At 40.6% G+C, this 19,818-nt stretch overlaps 1 protein-coding gene across 1 annotated transcript; it reads right to left on the bottom strand.

Moving 5' to 3' along the window:
• Positions 1-5,520: 5,520 nt before the first annotated feature.
• LOC124266101 (protein ABHD11-like) lies at positions 5,521-18,629 on the bottom strand. Its single transcript, XM_046700913.1, has 7 exons — positions 18,443-18,629; positions 14,103-14,274; positions 10,506-10,679; positions 9,643-9,750; positions 9,580-9,612; positions 7,974-8,155; positions 5,521-6,389 (listed from the first exon to the last, which is right to left on the bottom strand). Exons 1-7 carry the CDS (start codon positions 18,529-18,531, stop codon positions 6,242-6,244), a joined length of 906 nt encoding a protein of 301 aa, XP_046556869.1. The 5' UTR covers positions 18,532-18,629; the 3' UTR covers positions 5,521-6,241.
• Between the last annotated feature and the right edge of the window lie 1,189 nt (positions 18,630-19,818).

The raw sequence follows: 19,818 nt of genomic DNA, 5'->3' as shown, positions 1-19,818 counted from the left end.
TATGCTTCAGGATAGTCAGGGGCGGTGGGGTAGCCTAGTGGTTAAAGCGTTTGCTCGTCACGCCGAAGACCCGGGTTCGAATCCCCACATGGGTACAATGTGTGAACCCCATTTCTGATGTCCCCCGCTGTGATGTTGCTGGAATATTGCTAAAAGCGGCGTAAAACCAAAACTCAGTCAGTCAGTCAGTCAGGGAAGTCAGTCACCACCACACCGTGATGCCATGTTACCACGTGGTCATTCGTTTATAAATTTTGTTGTGCTTTTTACGGATTTGGATCACACATACCAACTATCCTCAAGGACTGTTGCAAAACGGTTTCCTATATCAACTATACCGCGATGCCATGGACCACTGGTCATTCGTTTATAAATTTTGTTGTGCTTTTACGGATTTGGATCAAGGAATATCCTAGTGCCAAAAGCCCTTACATGCCTCGGACACTACAATCACTGGTAGTGGAGCAATGAATTTTTAAAAAATGATATACACTGTACTCGTATCATGGAATTGATCAGTGATCAACCGCATGAGCATCAATCTACGCAATTGAGATATGACATGTGTCAACCAAGTCAGCGAGCCTGACCACCCGATCCCGTTAGTCGCCTCTTATGACAAGCATGGGTTACTGAAGATCAATTATATCTTCACGGGTCACTTAAAGGAACACCAGGGTTCATTATGATGACATGAGTAAAATGTTACTTTCCATTTAAAAGGATTCTGAGCATAGCTTGTTATGTTTTTTCTGAAATGTGTTTTAATTTATGATTACAATAATAAGTCCTTGGAACAATTACCTGGTTCATAAATATTATCCGCAGAGCAGTTTGAGTTAATGCATCTACAAATAATCTCCCTGTTCTGGTGGTTGTTCGATTCCGTGACCATTTCAAAGTGAAAGACGTTTCATCTGGTTACCCTGCCTGACATGTGACATTACAAGCATAAACACGTAAATAAGTCTGTATGCACGTGTCAGACTTCCATGTGTCAGAGCTCCTTACCACAAATTGTAATCATGTGTTAGAGCTCCTCCTATTCACACGTTGTAGTTGTATGTCAGAGCTCCTCCGTATCACACGTTCTAGTTGTATGTCAGAGCTCCTCCGTATCACACGTAGTAGTCATGTGTCAGAGCTCCTCCGTATCACATGTTGTAGTCATGTGTCAGAGCTCCTCCGTATCACATGTTGTAGTCGTGTGTCAGAGCTCCTTCGTATCACACGTTGTAGTCATGTGTCAAAGCTCCTCCGTATCACATGTTGTAGTCATGTGTCAGAGCTCCTCCGTATCACACGTTGTAGTCATGTGTTAAAGCTCCTCCGTATCACACGTTCTAGTTGTATGTCAGAGCTCCTCCGTATCACACGTTGTAGTCGTGTGTCAGAGCTCCTTCGTATCACACGTTGTAGTCATGTGTCAAAGCTCCTCCGTATCACATGTTGTAGTCATGTGTCAGAGCTCCTCCGTATCACACGTTGTAGTCATGTGTTAAAGCTCCTCCGTATCACACATTGTAGTCATGTGTCAGAGCTCCTCCGTATCACACGTTGTAGTCATGTGTTAAAGCTCCTCCGTATCACACGTTGTAGTCGTGTGTCAGACCTCCTCCTTATCACACATTGTAGTCCTGTGTCAGAGCTCCTCCTTATCACACGTTGTAGTCGTGTGTCAGAGCTCCTCCTTATCACACATTGTAGTCATGTGTCAGAGTTCCTCCTTATCACACATTGTAGTCATGTGTCAGAGCTCCTCCTTATCACACGTTGTAGTCGTATGTCAGAGCTCCTCCTTATCACACATTGTAGTCGTGTGTAAGAGCTACTTACTATCACACGTTGTAGTCATGTGTCAGAGCTTCTCCGTATCACAAGTTGTAGTTGTATGTCAGAGCTCCTCCTATTCACACGTTGTAGTCATGTGTCAGAGCTCCTCCGTATCACACGATGTAGTCATGCGTCAGAGCTCCTCCGTATCACACGTTGTAGTCGTGTGTCAAAGCTCCTCCGTGTCACACGTTGTAGTCATGTGTTAAAGCTCCTCCGTATCACACGATGTAGTCATGTGTTAAAGCTCCTCCGTATCACATGTTGTAGTCGTGTGTCAAAGCTCCTCCGTATCACACGTTGTAGTCATGTGTTAAAGCTCCTCCGTATCACACGTTGTAGTCGTGTGTCAAAGCTCCTCCGTATCAGACGTTGTAGTCATGTTAAAGCTCCTCCGTATCACACGTTGTAGTCGTGTGTCAGAGCTCCTCCTTATCACACGTTGTAGTCATGTGTTAAAGCTCCTCCGTATCACATGTTGTAGTCATGTGTCAGAGCTACTCCTTATCACACATCGTAGTCATGTGTCAGCTTCTTACTATCACACGTATAATGTGTCAGGGCTTCTGATAAAACACTGTAGTCATGTGTCAGAGCTCCTCCTTATCACACATTGTAGTCATGTGTCAGATCTCCTCATCACACACTGTAGTCCTGTGTCAGAGCTCCTCCTTATCACACACTGTAGTCCTGTGTCAGAGCTCCTCCTTATCACACGTTGTAGTCGTGTGTCAGAGCTCCTCCTTATCACACATTGTAGTCATGTGTCAGAGTTCCTCCTTATCACACATTGTAGTCATGTGTCAGATCTCCTCCTTATCATGCATTGTAGTGTGTCAGAGCTCCTTCGTATCACACAGTGTAGTCGTGTATCAGAGCTCCTTATAACACCTTAAAGTCATGTGTCAGAGATCCTCCGTATCACACATTGCAGTCATGTGTTAGAACCCCTTATCACACATTGTAATCACGTGTCAGAGCTACTCCTTATCACACACTGTAGTCCTGTGTCAGAGCTCCTCATCACACATTGTAGTTATGTGTCAGAGCTCCGTATCACACATTGTAGTCATGTGTCAGAGCTCCTCCTTATCACACATTGTAATCACGTGTCAGAGCTCCTTATCACACGTTGTAGTCATCTGTCAGAGCTCCTTATAACACATTGTAGTCATGTGTCAGAATGCCTTGACATGACCTGATTTGAATAGCATTAATACACAGAAAAAAACAAGACATGATGTACTCATAAAAATTGTTTATTAAAAAACAAGATAATGTTATTATCTGCACCATTCCTCAGAATCTACATGCTACACAGTAACAACCTGGAATATCACAGTTACCACATCTGTCAAAGAAGCCTGTGCAGATGTTCTGAGTTCTCAAGGCATCATGATCCACAGGCAAGACAGACTGATGGTGGCACACACAACAGCCTTGGGCAGCACTACCGTACATACCGCATCCATAACATTGATTACTATTGAAACCTCTGAACAAACATTACTGTGTTTACCATTTGACGTGGCAACATTTCAGCTATAGGACAACAGCCTACACATAATTGAGTCTGGGCCAGACAATCCAGTGATTGATGTTATGAGTAACATACTGACAGGGTACACTGACAGGGTACACTGACATGGTACACTGACATGGTACACTGACAGGGTACACTGACAGGGTACACTGACATGGTACACTGACAGGGTACACTGACAGGGTACACTGACATGGTACACTGATATGCCAACACAACCACAGTACCACAGTATATCTACAAAACAGATTATTAAGGATATATATCTGAACTTTACAAGTTTCACTACCTTATCATCTGCACAGTTCAATAGGTCACCACAAGAACCTACATTTGGAACTGTTGGAGACAGAAATACAAATCATGAACGGTTATGTTATCTTGCCTTCAATTAAGATACAAGCTAGGAGCAGTGAAATGGTCAAGATATTACCTGCCACAGCCCTGCTGGCAAGAATATTGGTCCACAGCAACCTATGGATAATTGAAAGAGGTCACTAAACCAATGGAGATAACTGGCTCAGTGACTGGTTGAAGGCATGTCATCACATGGTATCAGGTTACTGCTCATGGCATCAATTACTGGATTGTCTGGTCCTTACTGGGGTATTTACGGATTGCATTCATATAACTGGGGTATTAGTGTTGGGGTGTGCTGTCCACAACACTAAAGTCTGTAGAGACCAACATTCCGTTATTATATCTAAATAAGATATGTCATCGTAACCTGCCGTAATGGATTGGTGCTCATGACATCGACCACTATTTTGCCTCATTACAAGCCACTGTGATACAACACTAAAAGCGAGTCATCTTGCTCTGACAGTGTCCAAAATTCAGTCAGTTTTCAATATCCGGGTTCTGCTCACATGTTGAAAGGCATGAGGGAGTGGCTTCAAACATTGTACCCACATAGAGAAACAGCACCAGCTACTGGACTCCAAAGTTTAGTCTGCTTTCAATATCATGGTTATGACAAGACCCTATAATGCTGAATCTTGAACACTGTGGCCACAGCATCACATTGTAATCATGAAGACGTGGCTTCACAAACTGTACCCATATGCAGAAACAAACCCAGCTACTGGACTAGCAAACACTCACACCAGTGTACTACCAACACCACTAATTTCAACAACACCTAGCACCATGTGATATAGCACTACCATTGTAAATCTGTGATATGATGTTCAATGATCTGACTCTCACCTTCTGTCCAGCTCTAGACATTGTGTGTTACTTCTTATGAGTAATTTGGGTGAAACATGAAATTGATTGAACTGTGATCTCTCCCTGACCCTTCATATACCACCTTATACAATCCCTTTACATTGAAACAAATCCAATGTTTATATCCACTTGAAACATGCAAACTGACAAATATATCTTTTGATTCTAAAGCTCTGAGGGTCTAAAGCATGATTGGAGAAATGCCATCTCTCACCCGTGTAGAAAGTCAGGCCAAGAATGAAGCTGCATTGCTTCATGGTATCGAGGTCTGATAATGTCATGTTTTCTTCAGGATTTTTTTAGCAAAAAACACTGAATACATGAAGGTTTAGCTACATACATGTATGTCTCTGTCACCCTTGTGTAAACAACAAATTCATTTCAGCTGAAATATCGATTAAAATGTTAAAACTCTGTTTTACACTGAGAAAAGAGGTAGGTGAGAGATGAAATAGTGTGAGTGAGTCTGGTTTTATGCCATGTTTATTAATATTCCAGCAATATGATGGCAGAGAACACCAGACAGGGCTCACACATTGTACCTATGTGGAGAATCAAACCAAACACTGCATTAAAGATTATACAACATAAATAGTGACATGACGTCTTTTGTTGACAGGTGACAAGGAAGTGGCGTTCAACATTAGTGCAGGGATTTACACGACGTCAATTTCTGCGTCCTATACACATAAAAAATTGACAATGGACGCAACAAAATTTCTAAGTGCATCCACAGGACTCAGAAAAAGTCCAATACTTTTGGTAAAAATTCCAATCAAGTGTCAATACGTTATCACTGAGTTTGCTACTAGCTGGGTTATGGTATTATTTCCAATGTAATTACTGTAATGATCATGATACACAATACAATATCAGTATTGATAATAATATCTAAGTGTCTGGGACCCCCATTTTGTTGTCCAGGACCCCCTGAAAATTAAGAGTATGAGTCCCAGGGACCCTCAAATACAGGACTCCAGGTAAATCCCTGGTACACAGCAACATGACACAGATAATAACAAGCTTGTAAGTACACACATCACAGACTTAAATCACAATGGAAATAATGTATCAAATACAATTATAATTCTAATCTCACTAGTGATCATTGTAAATTGTTTACAGTATAATGCCACATAGTAAACAGAAGACTACGCTCCATGGACTGTAAGAGTTAATATATCCATGTATCAAGTTGTTGATGGACTGAACTATAACAGAAAATTAAAAATTTGTTATGAAACTAGAAATGATCAGGATGATGGAACACTCACATCTGTAGTGGAGATAAACTAGCCGCTACATTGCATATGCTATGTTACTACAAAAAGTATGTAAAATGCATAACATTTGATTTTTTTGTTGATCCTGATTTTGATGTAATCTTTTTGTCCAATTTGTGAATCATCACAGACTGGTCTTTGTTGAATGAAGTTATATAATCATGTTAAAATAATATCTACATCTGTGGAGACTAGATATGAGATGTCGTTTCAACATTATCAAGACAAGCTCTCTAGCATGAGGAAACTGAACCCATACTGGTTCTTGTTGAAAGAGGAAATATAAATACTAGTATATTAAAGTTAACATAGTATCTACATTTGTGGAGACAGTTGCATGGTGCGACCAGCATCAAGACAGGTTCTCCTGTGTGAGGAAGTCAGACAGGATGTTGATGAACTCCGGCGTGTTTTCCGAATGGACCCAGTGTCCTGCACCAGGGATGTGGGTGATGTCCGCCATCGGAAACAGAGTCTTGATCTCGGGGATTGTTTCGGAACTGAAGCACAAATACACACATAAGGCATGGCATGGGAGTGGTCAAAACAGACATGGAACCATGGTGGGTGTCATGCACATTGTCTCAACATACATATCTGTGAAGCTGTTCCTGTTTGTTGTTTAAAGCTGTATTCCAACTTTCCCGCTAAACGACATTAGTCCAAAGAATAAAGTCTAAACAAGACAATCCACGGTCTAAGTAAACTTAGGCTCAGTATTATTCGTTACACTGCTATACTGAGTCTAACAAAACCTAGTAGAAGATCACCGTCAGCTAACCTTTGAGCGACCTATGACCGTCCAATCAAACGCGAGACGGCTGAAGGGATTTAACCTATCAGACAACGACTACTTGTTAGGGTTCGACGGGACTTACAAATCGGTTTTTGATTTTTCTCTTCCCTGGTCATGACACTGATCTATCAACAAACGAAAGTCCGCATAAAACACATATATTTGACCTGCAGTATAAACGCTTAGTGGTTTCTAATGACATGGTTACTACTTGCTTATATTTTCGAAGGATGACATCCTTGAATATTGACAAAAACGCTATTTTCAGCGACTGTCTACTAAGCGATCGTGCGGAAAATAATGTTCGAGTTTTTTAGGTAAAGGTTCAAACGGTATGTGAGAATGTTAACTTTAGCGATATGGTAAGCTGTGTTCTGATTGGTCAGTCCAAAAGGTTAGCTGACGTGACCTTCTACAAGGTTTTGTTAGACTCAGTATAGCAGTGTAACAAATAATAGTGAGCCTAAGTTTACTTAGACTGGACAATCCAGTGATGACATCATGAACGCTGACATAGTTAAGACAAGATGACCGACGGCCTGACCACAAGGCCCAGTCAGACGCTTCTCACAGCAAACATGGGTTGCTGAAGACCAATTCTAACCTAGATCTTCATAGCGATGATTGTGATGTAAATACAAAAAGACAGAAAACCTTTTCATCTTGTTATATTGAAGTGCCGAGTAATATTTCTGCAAAGTTAACAAACCATATTTAAAATACTGGGTTTGTATGTAGCTACATGTTTTCATTCCTTCAACAGGGCACATTGACCAGGTAAGTCCATAACAGATCACATTTCATGGCTAGGACTTCACAAACAGATAGTGATCAGCATCTCTTCTTCAAACTATACCCCTGAATCATATATTTCAAACGATTTTCAAATACTTTGCAATCAACAGTGTTTTGTTTGTTTGTTATTGTTTAACCCCGCACTCAGCAATATTCCAGCTATATAACGGTGGTCTGGATCAGTCAATCCAGTGACTGACATCCTGAGTATCAATCTACGCAACTGAGATACGATCTCATGCATGAACCAAGATCCTGTCAGTCGCCTCTATCGACAAACATCGTTTGCCGAAGACCAGTCCTAACCTGGAAATTCATGTGTCTGCAATCAATGTGAACATAATGACTGGGTATTGGGTGTCAAGACAGTGTGTCTTATTTAACAACATGTTGATGACATTGCAGTCATACTCCTGTGGATCAACCGAATGCTGGCGGAGATTCCCCATATAGCCCTGGTTTCTCCTCGTGGGGACACGACTCATATACTAACCTTATATGATGTGACAAACTTCCTCCAATGAATTTTGTAGGTTTCTCAAAAGGGTGAGAAAATTCTGGGAATTCCATGACATGGTGGTAATTGTCAATGACGGCGTCCAAGTTCAGTCTCCACTGCACCGTGCCATGTTTCTCCACCAGGTTAGTCAGCAGGAACTGCCGCACTAGCGAACTCTGCAACAATTACACATACACCTGGCACAACTTGGTCTTAAATCCTATTGTCTACTACAATATGGTTCATCTAGTTCCAAAAGACGTTAAAATATGGTACTTGTCGGTCCCTGCCTGGCGCTCGGCATTAATGGGTACAACAAGGACTGGTCGGCTCGGAGTCAGTATAATGTGTCTGAGTGGGGTATTCATGCTTAACTGCAGTGTGGTATCTCAGTGGGCTAGCACTATAAAACCAGCTTAAGTCTGGGCTAGTACAAGCAGCCGCATATACACATACACACGCATGCACGTCGTCATATGAGCGAAATATTCTCAAGTACGACGTTAAACCCAATTTCACCTCACCTTGTTCTAGTTCATATACACAGACTCCTCAGACTCACCATAACTGATGAAAAACTGCCAAACTCAAATACCATGGCACACTGTTGGTTTTAACCAAAACCAATTTGACTAAGAGTGACTTATCTACTACAACCAAAATTCTCATTAGACTTGCCAGCCATAACAATATTATCTTCCAAACAAAACAAAAATGGTGGCTTTCTGGTTTGCCACATGTATCTAGAGTAGAGCTTCGACGATTTATCGTAGTATCGATAATCATGATACTTTTTCTGACAATAAATATATCGATACTTTTTTTCGTATCGTGATATGTATCGTTGACCATAAAATTGTGAATTTTCACTAGAAATTGACGGTTATGTCAAAATTTACACTGTTACTTGTTATCAAAATACACTTTTTTAAAGATAATAACTAAACATAGCATATCGTGATATGCATCATATCGTATCGAATCGTTCCAAGATATTGCGATACGTATCGTATCTTGAAATTTCGGTATCGTCACACCTCTAACCTAGAGTTCCTGACAACACCTTTTGTTGCTCCACATTTTTTCTGTATATGAGATAACATCCGTTGTGCTGCACTACAGATACAGCTGTCCTCATCTTCATTACAGCCACTCTTACCAGCAGGCTCTAACTCATGTGCTGCTTATTTCCATTTTTCAAAGAAAAGAAAACACCTACCTACCCTACTAATGAGTGAGTGAAAGAATGAGTTTGGTTTAAAGCTGCTTCAAACAGCATTCCAGTTATGTCATTGTGTGTCACTTAATGTAGGGAGAAGGAGAAGTAATGTAGGTTCTTGATGCTTACCATATTCATAACACCAACAAGCTCAAATTAAGTCGCTAACAAACCGACATTCATAATCTGGACAAAGCGGGATTCGAACCCATAATCATAAGCTCCTGGCTACCCAAGGTACTTAATCTAAATAGCAAATAGTGGTGTCTAAGAAAAGTAGACTATACTTGAGGACGATTTGACAAATATGCACCATTTCAGTGACATTGAAATATGGTTTCTTCCTTAAATACAGTTATAATTCCAAAACTATTACAGTACCTCAACAATTGGTCTGAGTTGCACATCCGCCTCCTTCCTGGCAGTGGATACTTACGCATGGGCATCAGGAACGATCTGCCGCATCCTCTCCGCATACGACAGCAGCAACCTCCCACCAGGGCTGGTCACAGGTGCAACATCCACCACGACCAGGCCCTTCAGACGCTCAGGCTGCCAACAGCCATGTCACAATATACAATAACAAGATGTCATGGTGCCTTCAACTATTGACAAGTCGAACATACAATACATGATAAGCCTAACCTCGGAGAGATTCAGGTTTATGATATTTTGCTGGTTATTTTTGTTTGCACAAAAACATAAATTAAAAAACATATAGTTCTTTGGGTTGTTTTTTTTTCAAATTTCACATCTTTAAAGGATGACTAGTATGTTAGGAACATAAATTTCTTGGGGTCTTTAAAATAAATTCAGTCATGACTTGGAACAAGCTTGTAGTGCTCATGAAATGTAACACACAAAACCAACCTTGTGAAAAATATTGTTAATGCAAAAAGTGTTCCAGAATCGTTTGTGTTTGATTATGAGAAAACATGATCTATTGCTTGGTCGTTTAGTCACTGCAACCAATTTTCGATTATTTCAATTAATCGGACCACCACTAGTCCATTGCCTCAGCAAAAATGGGTTAAGTTTGAATGTGTGTTGGTTTGATTTTTTCATATTATTATTATATTATATTATTATATTATTTTTCGTTTTATAAATATGAACAATAAATTTGGTGTGGTCATATATTATTTATGAAAATAAGGGGAGGCGAAAAATATATGGGGGTGGAGAAGGGAAGCTGACAAAATATAATAATCCTAAAAACCCATCCCATCCCCTACACACCCCATCCTATCCTACCCCACCCTATAGCAAATGACTCCCACGCAGGAGACGATACCCATTCTCCATACCTGTGACAAAGCAAGAGTCATCGCGATCTTGCCTCCCATGCTGTGACCAACCAGAACCGTCTGCTCAAGGTGAAGGTCATCCATCAATCTCAGAACATCATCCCTCATGGCATAGTAGTCCATGTAAGGACTGTGTTCACTGTCTCCATGGTTACGACCATCAACAGTTATTACCTGTAAAGACAACAAGTTTTTCCAAAGAATTATACAAATTGAAATTTGACCACACATAGAAAAGACATCTTTCTGTTTCTTCTCATCTCCAGAGAAGACAAATCCAACCTGAGACAACTAAACTTATGCAGGATGTGTGAAAGTTAAAATTTAGTCATAGCAAAATGAAAATACTAATTACCATAAGCTTGGGGCACTGTGTACAGTTGGGTGCCACTTAGCTGTGCCCAAACACATACAATGAAAGTCAAGGGACCATGCTCTAGCCTTGTTAAGAAAGAAATGGGCTCTAAATTCAAATAATGTATCATGAAATCCTGAAGGGACGCCAAGATCCCATTAATGCTGAGTGCTGTCATATATATATACTGAACATCATTGAAAACGCACCACCTATAAATTTTGAAATATGGTAATAGGATTGTTTTGAGAGTGAAAATGAACGTTGGAAATGTTGTTAATAACACAAAAGACAATAAATAATGCTGTACAGTAAAGAACGGATTGCCCGAACACATCATGGAACACATCACATGACAACAACAAAATTCATGCACAACACACACGAAAAGCACAAATTGCATGCGTAAAACATGCTGATTAGGGGTATAAATGACCGTCAGCAAAATAACTTTCTCATCTTATCTGTACCTCCACAAGTAAAGTTTATTTTACAATGTCAAGATTGGCACCAGAGGAACGAGAACTGGCGTTGGGCATGTTGCAGGTTGGCACATCAAGCAGGATTATTGCCAGACAATTTGGTTGCCATCTCTCTATTTCTCAATTTGGTTGCCATTGCTCTAAATTATGTCTTGAACTCTGTCAGATCCGCAGTCGACCATGGTGAATCTGCTTTGCTTGTCCTCCTGGATTTATCTGCGGCTTTCGACACAATTAACCATGAAATTCTTCTTGAGCGTTTGGTGAAAGAATTTGGTTTGACTAATACAGTTCTTGACTGGCTAAGATCCTACCTTTCAGACAGAACCCAGTCCATTCACATCGGAACGTCTTCATCATCCAGTCACACCCTAACCTGTGGAGTTCCCCAGGGATCAGTTCTTGGACCAACTCTTTTCTCCCTGTATACTCAACCGCTCGGAAAACTGATGTCTGCTTATCATGTGCCTCATCATTTCTATGCGGACGACAGCCAATTGTTTGACAGTTTTAAGTCGTCAGAACAAAGTCAGTTAGAGTGCAAGTCCAACCTTGAAGCATGCCTCTCGAGCACAAGATCCTGGATGTCTGCTAACAAGCTGAAACTTAACGACTATAAAACAGAAACAATGGTCATCTCCACAATCTCAAGACAACTAAACCTTATCATCAAAGATATCTCCATTGGGCAATCTTCGATTCCTTTTTCTCCTCTTGTGAAAAACCTTGGCGCTCTTTTGGACTCAAACCTCAGCATGGACAAGCAAATAAATCATCTAGTAAAGACCTGCCACTACCATCTGAAGAACATCGGCAGCATCCGCAAAGTCCTAACAAAGAAGCCACTGCCACCCTTTGTGCGGACACTGATTTTATCCCGCCTGGATTACTGCAACAGTTTACTGTTTGGCATCTCTTCCTCTCAACTCCATCGCCTTCAGAAAATCCAGAACAAAGCTGCACGCATCATCACTCTCACCAGTCCTCGCTGTCACATCTCTCCCATCCTAAACTCTCTACACTGGCTCCGTGATTCGCGGAAAGGATTGATTTCAAGATTCTCTGCCTCACCTACCAGTCTTTCTACAACTCAGGACCTTCCTACCTTCAAGACCTTCTGACACATTACTCTCCAGAAAGAACCCTGCGCCATCACAACAACTGTTACTTGCTGTCCCGAGCTACAGTCTCAAATCATTTGGCTCAAGGACCTTTTCATATGCAGCAGCTTCTCTGTGGAACTCTCTCCCTATCGAGTTAAAATCATCTCCTTCCCTAAGTACACTCAAAACACGACTAAAGACTCATCTATTTCTTCGCTACAAGTGACTTCCAATCATCCGTACCTGCCAACTGTATATAGTTTTAACTTGAGCTCAGGAAGCGCTTTGAGCATATCCCTGTGACGTGGAAAGGCGCTATATAAATGGCCTATTATTATTTATATTATTATTCCACCATCATAAGACTTGCCAACAGGTACCAACAAACAGGAATCACCAGGGACCGCCAACGTCCTGGCCAGGCACATGTTACCACCCCTCGCCAAGATCCAGATATTGTTCGGCGCCATATTCGGGGTCGTACGTTGCCGGCTACCAGAACCGCCAACGCTGTCCAAGGCCGATGTGGTTTGATCAGTGCTTCCACCGTCCAACGCAGTCTCCGTGCAGCAGGATTACGGTGTCGTTGCCCTTATGTTGGACCCATCCTGACTGATAGACATCGCCATGAACGCCGATGATGGGCTGAACAGCATCGTTTGTGGTTGTTACGACGTTGGCATGGTGTTGTGTTCTTTGACGAGTCACGTGTTCACTTGCGAAATGCTGCTGGGCGTCCACGGGTATGGCGTTGACGGGGAGAACGTTACCATCAGGACTGTGTTGTACAAACAGATCGGTGGGGTGGAGGAAGCATTATGGTGTGGGGAGGGATCAGTTATCATCACAAAACCGCTCTGGTAGTTTGTCGTGGCAGAGTGAATGCCCTTTACTACCGTGACACCATTCTTCAGAACAACGTTGTTCCCTTCTTTAACCAACATCAAGATCTGCACACATTCCAGTAGGACAATGCTCGAGCGCACACTGCACGTGTTGCAACACAGTTTCTGGCAAACAACATTCCTCAACTTCCATGGCCTGCATTGTCACCAGATTTGTCTCCCATTGAACACTTGTGGGATTACATCGGCCAACGCTTCTCACATCACCCACAGATCAACAACCTTTGGGAACTTGAGAATGCCTTGCAACAAGAGTAGAATGCATGGCCTCAAAACATTATTCAGAGACTTATCAGTTCAATGAGGAGACGTTGCACAGCTTGTGCTGCTGCTAACGGTGGTCATACACGTTACTGACTTTCCAATTTGACTCCATCTTTCTTTCATGGCCAGCAGAATTAAAACTTCACTGTTTTGCTGGATTGGTTCTTGTTTCTTTTCTTTACCAATCATTGGACTACAAAAGTATGTAAAATTTACACCGATTGCTCATTTATGCTCTTGGAAATCCAAACTAATACAGGTGGTGCGTTTTCAATGATGTTCAGTATATTTCGTGTCCACCGTCCTATATAATATACTACCCATGATGTTTCTGCCACTTAGTAGGGCAGAGATGTAGTTCAGTCATGAAACTGTACACTTAGTACACTAAAACCCAAGTTCAAATGCAACATAGGTATAATCTGTCACGCCAATTCAAAGTATTCCATGCCATCATATTTTTTGGAAAGCCAAATATAACAACTCACCCTTTGCCCCTCTGCAGCCAGCTTCTTGGCAATACTGTGCCAGTTTGACTTGGAACCAAACAGACCATGTAGTACCAGAAGTGGGGCATAATCTTTGTTGCCTAGGCTACCCACCTCCCAGCTGCCAGTCTGCTCAAAGTCATGTTCAGTGTACGACAATTTCACAGCCTTTCTGTAAGCAAATCAACAATGCCATTAGGCATGGCATCTAATTAGTTCTCCAATCGGTCATCGTTTTTCTGTTCATGTTCCTTATGTGACTGGGTACTAATTTTAACTATGCCATCATTAAAAAAGAATATTCAATTATTATTCATGAAATTCAAAGTATCCAAGGTAGTCAAAGCAAAGCAAAGCATTAAGTCACCTATAGGGCTTCAACGAGTCCATTTTTTAGACTCGAGTACTCGAGGGGTGAGACTCGAAATTCATACCTTTCAAGCAAACGTTCAATTGTCAAGATAGTTACCTAATCATTTTCAGAAGTGAAATCTCAATCGATGTATAATATTTACTCTCATCTGCAGACTTGTAACAACTAATACCATACAGCCACACCGTGTGAGGAGTAAACTATTTAATCTGGGTGTTAATAAAAACATTATCAGATGGGTTAAAGAATTCAGGGTACATAGAACTCAGTATGTCAGTGTCAATGGCTATCAATCTTCTTTTCTCTCAACCTCTGCTGGAGATCCACATGGCTGTGTTCCTTCATCCGTACGCTTCGTTTTGTATACCAATGACTGTTACTTGTCAATATATGACTTGTTTACTGTGAAATTTGCAGATGATGCCACTGTTACTGGCCTAATTTCTGATTCTGAACATTATTATCATCAAGGCATTGACAAAACCGTAATGACAGTTTTTTATCAAACCTTTATTCAAAGTATGTTGACCTACAATTTTCTATGTTGGTATGGGGATCTGTCTCATCGCAACAAAAACAGACTTTTCAAAATTGTTAATACTGCTTGCAAAATTTCTGGAGTGTATTTCGAGTATAGTCAAAAAGGCAGCTAAAATTAGATTTGATAGTTGACATTTTTGATCTCACCATTTTGAACTACTTCCTTCTGGACGCTGCTGTCGATTCACAGTCTTTCATACCATCAAGTATTCGTGAATGCAACCAATATTTTGAATCATCATCATGTGATTAGAACTAGAATTATTCAGCCTCTTTACCTATGTGGTTAACTGAATTATATCATGTCAGTTTTATATGTAAATAGCATTCGTTTTGAGCATGTAATTATTGTGCATATTTTTGTGAACTGTGTATATATTCATTTTGTGACAGTTTGGATATATGAGAATTTCCTCGGGGATAATAAAGTTATATCTTTTTCTTAATATTAGACGTCAACGGACGGTCATGCTTAGCACATGGCAGACAGTCCGTCAATGTCAATAATTCGAGTTATCTCCCCTTTTCCAGTCCTCGAGTCCTTGAAAATGGACTCGAGTCCAGCTAAACCCGACTCGTCCTCGAGTACTCGAGTACCCGTGGAAGCCCTAGTCACCTATGGCTTTTGACACCCATGGTTATCATCAAAGTTACTACTTTGTCACCCATGGCTATCCTCAAAGTTACTACTTTGACACCCATGGCTATCATCAAAGTTACTACTTTGACACCCATGGCTATCATCAAAGTTACTTCTGTGACACCCATGGCTATCTTCAAAGTTACTACTATTGACACTGATGGCTCATCATCAAAGATACTTCTGTGTTGACACCCATGTCTATCTTCAAAGTTACTACTTTGACACCCATGGCTATCATCAAAGTTACTACTTTGACACCCATGGCTATCATCAAAGTTACTACTGTTGACACCCATGGCTATCATCAAAGTTACTACTTTGACACCCATGGCTATCATCAAAGTTACTACTTTGACACCCATGGCTATCATCAAAGTTATTACTTTGTCACCATTGGCTATTATCAAAGTAACTACCTTGACACCCATGGCTATCATCAAAGTTACTACTTTGACACCCATGGCTATCATAAAAGTTACTACTTTGACACCCATGGCTATCATCAAAGTTATTACTTTGTCACCATTGGCTATTATCAAAGTTACTACTTTGACACCCATGGCTATCATCAAAGTTACTTCTGTGACACCCATGGCTATCATCAAAGTTACTACTTTGACACCCATGGCTATCATCAAAGATACTACCTTGACACCCATGGGTATTATCAAAGTTACTACTTTGACACCCATGGCTATCATCAAAGTTACTTCTGTGATGCTCCTGGCTATCCTCAAAGCTACTATTTTGTCACCCATGGCTATCATCAAAGTTATTACTTTGACACCCATGGCTATCATCAAAGATACTTCTGTGACACCCATGGCTATCCTCAAAGTTACTACTTTGACACCCATGGCTATCATCAAAGTTACTTCTGTGACGCCCATGGCTATATCAAAGTTACTACCTTGACACTCATGGTTATCATCAAAGTTAGTACTTTGACACCACGGGCTATTATCAAAGTTACTACTTTGACACCCATGGCTATCATCAAAGTGACTTCTGTGACACCCATGGATATCCTCAAAGTTACTACTTTGACACCCATGGCTATCATCAAAGTTACTTCTGTGACAACCATGGATATCCTCAAAGCTACTACTTTGACACCCATGGCTATCATCAAAGTAAGTTCTGTGACACCCATGGCTATCTTAAAAGCTACTACTTTGACACCCATGGCTGTCATCAAAGTTAGTTCTGTGACACCCATGGCTCTATCAAAGTTACTACTTTTGACACCCATGGCTGTCATCAAAGTTACTACTTTGACACCCATGGCTATCATCAAAGTTAGTACTTTGACACCCATGGCTATCATCAAAATTACTGCTTTGACACCCATGACTATCTTCAAAGTTACTACTTTGACACTGATGGCTATCATCAAAGATACTTCTGTGACACCCACGGCTATCTTCAAAGTTACTACTTTGACACCCATGGCTATCATCAAAGTTACTTCTGTGACACCCATGGCTATCCTCAAAGTTACTACTTTGACACCCATGGCTATCATCAAAGATACTACCTTGACACCCATGGGTATTATCAAAGTTACTACTTTGACACCCATGGCTATCATCAAAGTTACTACTTTGACACCCATGGCTATCATCAAAGATACTTCTGTGACACCCATGGCTATCTTCAAAGTTACTACTTTGACACCCATGGCTATCATCAAAGTTACTTCTGTGACACCCATGGCTATCATCAAAATTACTGCTTTGACACCCATGACTATCTTCAAAGTTACTACTTTGACACTGATGGCTATCATCAAAGATACTTCTGTGACACCCACGGCTATCTTCAAAGTTACTACTTTGACACCCATGGCTATCATCAAAGTTACTTCTGTGACACCCATGGCTATCATCAAAGTTACTACTTTGACACCCATGGCTATCATCAAAGATACTACCTTGACACCCATGGATATTATCAAAGTTACTACTTTGACACCCATGGCTATCATCAAAGTTACTTCTGTGATGCTCCTGGCTATCCTCAAAGCTACTTCTTTGTCACCCATGGCTATCATCAAAGTTACTACTTTGACACCGATGGCTATCATCAAAGATACTTCTGTGACACCCATGGCTATCCTCAAAGTTACTACCTTGAAACCCATGGCTCAACTTCTTATCATTGCAACTTTGTCAACCAGGGCTTAACTTCTTACTGCTACTACTCTAGAATTGAATGATTGGTACGTAAGGTTATCAAATAACATAAAGCTCCTCTTTGCATGATAATTTCGTTGCTAGTCTCATTTATATATTACAAAAATATTATACAAAACATCCAATAAATTCTAATCTGAATTTCATTTGAGTATTTTTGACAAATATATTACGAAACTTACTTTGCCCAAGTTATGAAAGCAGGTACAATTAACATTCTTTTAAGTGAGGAATTTCATAGGTAATTTGAGTAAGTTTCAGTAAAGTTTCACAGGATAGATTGTACATGATACTTTATGCAGAGATTACACTAAGCACAAAAATGTAATTGAGGCTTGGAGGTTTTTTCTAGGTCTGCCTTGATAGAGTCTAACTCTCTCTTGAACTTCTGTATCAGTGAATTGTCGGTGAGTTGAAAATCTCAGGTGTACAGAAGCCTTTACTGGTGACTACCAATGACATCACAAATCCTGCGGTGAAGCATGACCCCAGTGACCTCTCGGTCAAAGGCCGGTCCGAAAACATGGACAGACACGAATCGTCTTTCACCACAGAACTGTCAATGTTCGATTGCTGGCGATCAACTTACGGATAAGATTGCTTTGTCTTTGTGCTCATGTTACGTAGGCATTTGTGTACAGAAGAGTTGCACAAAGCCCGCAGAAGAGTAGTGTTCATTTCTTTACGGCGGTGATGAACACTACATGTCTTTCTGACCGAAACACTCAATGATCGCCTTTCGTACTAGCAGACGAATTGTCACGGCACGCACATGCCGGAAGTGTAAAACGACACCGGTATATTTGCCATACAACTATTTATCTATCTAGTTCCTGTCAAAGCACTCACGTAGATTACATTTTCTGCGTACGCTAAGCATTTTACATCAGAAGTTACAACCTACTGAATGGTATGTTTACGAACAAGTGACGACTGCCGTGACGTCGAATACTCCCCTCCCGGCAATGTCTTTCTTGGATTTTCAATTTCTATTTCAGCTGCAGATCATGTAATTGTTATGTACAGCAGGGACAATCTACAATATAGTCTCCCTGGTTCCAGTAAGAATACACAGGGAACTTGTTTGTTTTGTCGTTTGCCTGCAATATGAAACGGTCTTTACTAAACAAGTAACACGGAAATTCATCAGAAAAATATCTTAAACCTATTCCAAACTATTTTGATAAAATTATTACCACGTGTACACTGGCCAATGTAAGTGGTGTTTGATCTACGAAAGCGTCACCCGCTGTGCATGGTACGGACTTCGTCACTCCTTCAGTATTTTACCAACTCTTCAGTCTTCTACTGCCATTGACAAACGCTGTGGATACACTCTGATATTCTCATTTGCAATAGCTCCTATGGCTTATTGACATCACATATAATCTTATTAGCCAAAAAATACATCCATATCACAAGCATAAAAACAAATATGTTAACAATAGAAGGTTTTAGGAAAACTGTCAAAGATGTTTTTAATGTTGAAGAAATTATTGCGAAGAAGAATAACGCTCTGCCTTCATTCCATACAAAGTGGAAACATTTGATCACTGTATTGCAGTCTTAATGTAGTTGTCTCATGTCTTAAAGGACACAGCTTATATCAGTTTTGATGTCCATACATACTTATTTCACGCACACTCCAGTACAGTATCCAACCAACAATGTAGTGCTGCTATATATAAATTACATAAAGCTGTTATTCATACATAATATAGGTATATCTTTGTACACACCCAACCTGAATGTATACCTACTGAATTGAAATGAATAAAAAGATTTAAAAAGGAAAAAACCCGTTTGGATACACTTACAACAATCTCTGTTGACATATAAGGACATGTACGGTTGGTTTGTTGTTTAACGACGCACTCAGCAAATTCCGGCTAATATGGCGGCGGTATGTAAATAATCGAACCTGGACCAGACAGATCAACAGCATGAGCATCGATCTACACAATA

This window comes from Haliotis rubra, unplaced genomic scaffold, assembly GCF_003918875.1.
Source record: "Haliotis rubra isolate DU_JTF1 unplaced genomic scaffold, ASM391887v1 Scf123, whole genome shotgun sequence".
Classification (NCBI taxonomy): Eukaryota; Metazoa; Mollusca; class Gastropoda; order Lepetellida; family Haliotidae; genus Haliotis; species Haliotis rubra.
Note: the sequence above shows the minus strand (reverse complement) of the source record. Positions and strands in the feature narration are given on the sequence as shown.

Excerpts from the sequence above, each read along its gene's own strand:
- LOC124266101 (XM_046700913.1), bottom strand. The coding sequence starts at position 18,531 with ATGAACACTACTCTTCTGCGGGCTTTGTGCAACTCTTCTGTACACAAA. Across the intron at positions 14,275-18,442 it reads AAGACAAAGCAATCTTATCC|AAAGGCTGTGAAATTGTCGT; the intron begins GTAAGTTGATCG and ends ATTTGCTTACAG. Across the intron at positions 10,680-14,102 it reads TGGCTGCAGAGGGGCAAAGG|GTAATAACTGTTGATGGTCG; the intron begins GTGAGTTGTTAT and ends TTGTCTTTACAG.